A 1,115-nucleotide genomic window follows, 5' to 3' on the forward strand; every position below is an offset into this window, starting at 1 on the left:
ACATACCACATCAGAACTATATATCAGAAGAAACCGTGAACCTTACCTGTGAAGTTGCTGAAAACGGATAGCTAAATTGTGGATAAGAAGACATTCTTTGAAGACGACTGTATTATAATTCCAAAACCAGTTGTATATAACTTCTGGTGTTTATATCTGTCCCATTCAGTTTAGACTTAAGCGGCTGCACCATGCATGAGTTGTGTACAAAACAAGTTGATACCAAGCCGGTCAAGTTATGGAGCGACACTAATCTTCCACACGATTTGCACAGGTAGAAAACGCTGTGGCATGTGTTAATATTCCAAGTGATTCAAGTGGTAGTGTTGATAGTGGTAGGTGAACAAGGATAATACCCCTCAGTAGGTCACTGATCAACTATGTTAGCTACTAGGGAGGGTTCTATCACTAAGTAGTCTGCCGTGTTAGTCCCTATCTCTAATCACCATACGGCCCACTGTGCCCATGTTTCGTCAGTGACTTGATGATCGCTCATCTACTAAGAATTAACCAATTGTATGAGTCGTTCATTGACGCTACTTTAGGTAATTGACAGCGGGCTATAATAATGGAACAATCCAGACAAACTATTCAACTCCGCCCACAAAGGCGGAGCTTGTATTGGTAACTTCCTCCAACTCCACGCGAGCTAAATTTGAGTGAAAAGGTTTTAGATTGGCGCCCGCTTGCACAGCCTGCGGCGATTTTTGAGACCACAACAAAAACTAAATACTGCATTGATTGTTTACGGCATCGTTTTGATAGTTTAGACATCTATCGAAATCTTAAATAGTTCTTATTTAAAATCTCATGCACTTGATTTTTCCAAAATCAATCAATATTGCCTTGAAATTTTTTACAACCGATTTTAAGTTCGTTCAAATTTACTAGAGATACCAAATTAAAGTTAAGGTTTTATGTAAATATACCGTTAAATTGAAGATTATTCAAGAATGTAAGAAACTAAAGAAAAACAATTGTGTATGAAATCTAAAGTATAGAAATAATATTCATGAAAAGACACACGCAAGACCTAGATGTGTTTGTTCCCAAACGATCTGAATATGAATAACGTTGTATCGGCAGCTTCAACAAAATAATTAATAGCGTACATT

At 37.2% G+C, this 1,115-nt stretch overlaps 1 protein-coding gene across 1 annotated transcript in view; it reads right to left on the reverse strand.

Annotated features, from left to right (window-relative positions):
* The window catches only part of LOC117116359 (iroquois-class homeodomain protein IRX-6-like), a 12,192-nt gene extending 11,703 nt beyond the window's left edge, over positions 1-489 (reverse strand). The window contains exon 1 of the mRNA XM_033260376.1: positions 47-489. Coding sequence (XP_033116267.1) covers positions 47-94 — 48 coding nt within the window. The 5' untranslated portion in view covers positions 95-489. The remainder of the gene's footprint in view (positions 1-46) is intronic.
* Positions 490-1,115: the final 626 nt, after the last annotated feature.

This window comes from Anneissia japonica, unplaced genomic scaffold (assembly GCF_011630105.1).
Source record: "Anneissia japonica isolate Jap-2015-1 unplaced genomic scaffold, ASM1163010v1 scaffold288144_len532060_cov191, whole genome shotgun sequence".
Lineage (NCBI taxonomy): Eukaryota > Metazoa > Echinodermata > Crinoidea > Comatulida > Comatulidae > Anneissia > Anneissia japonica.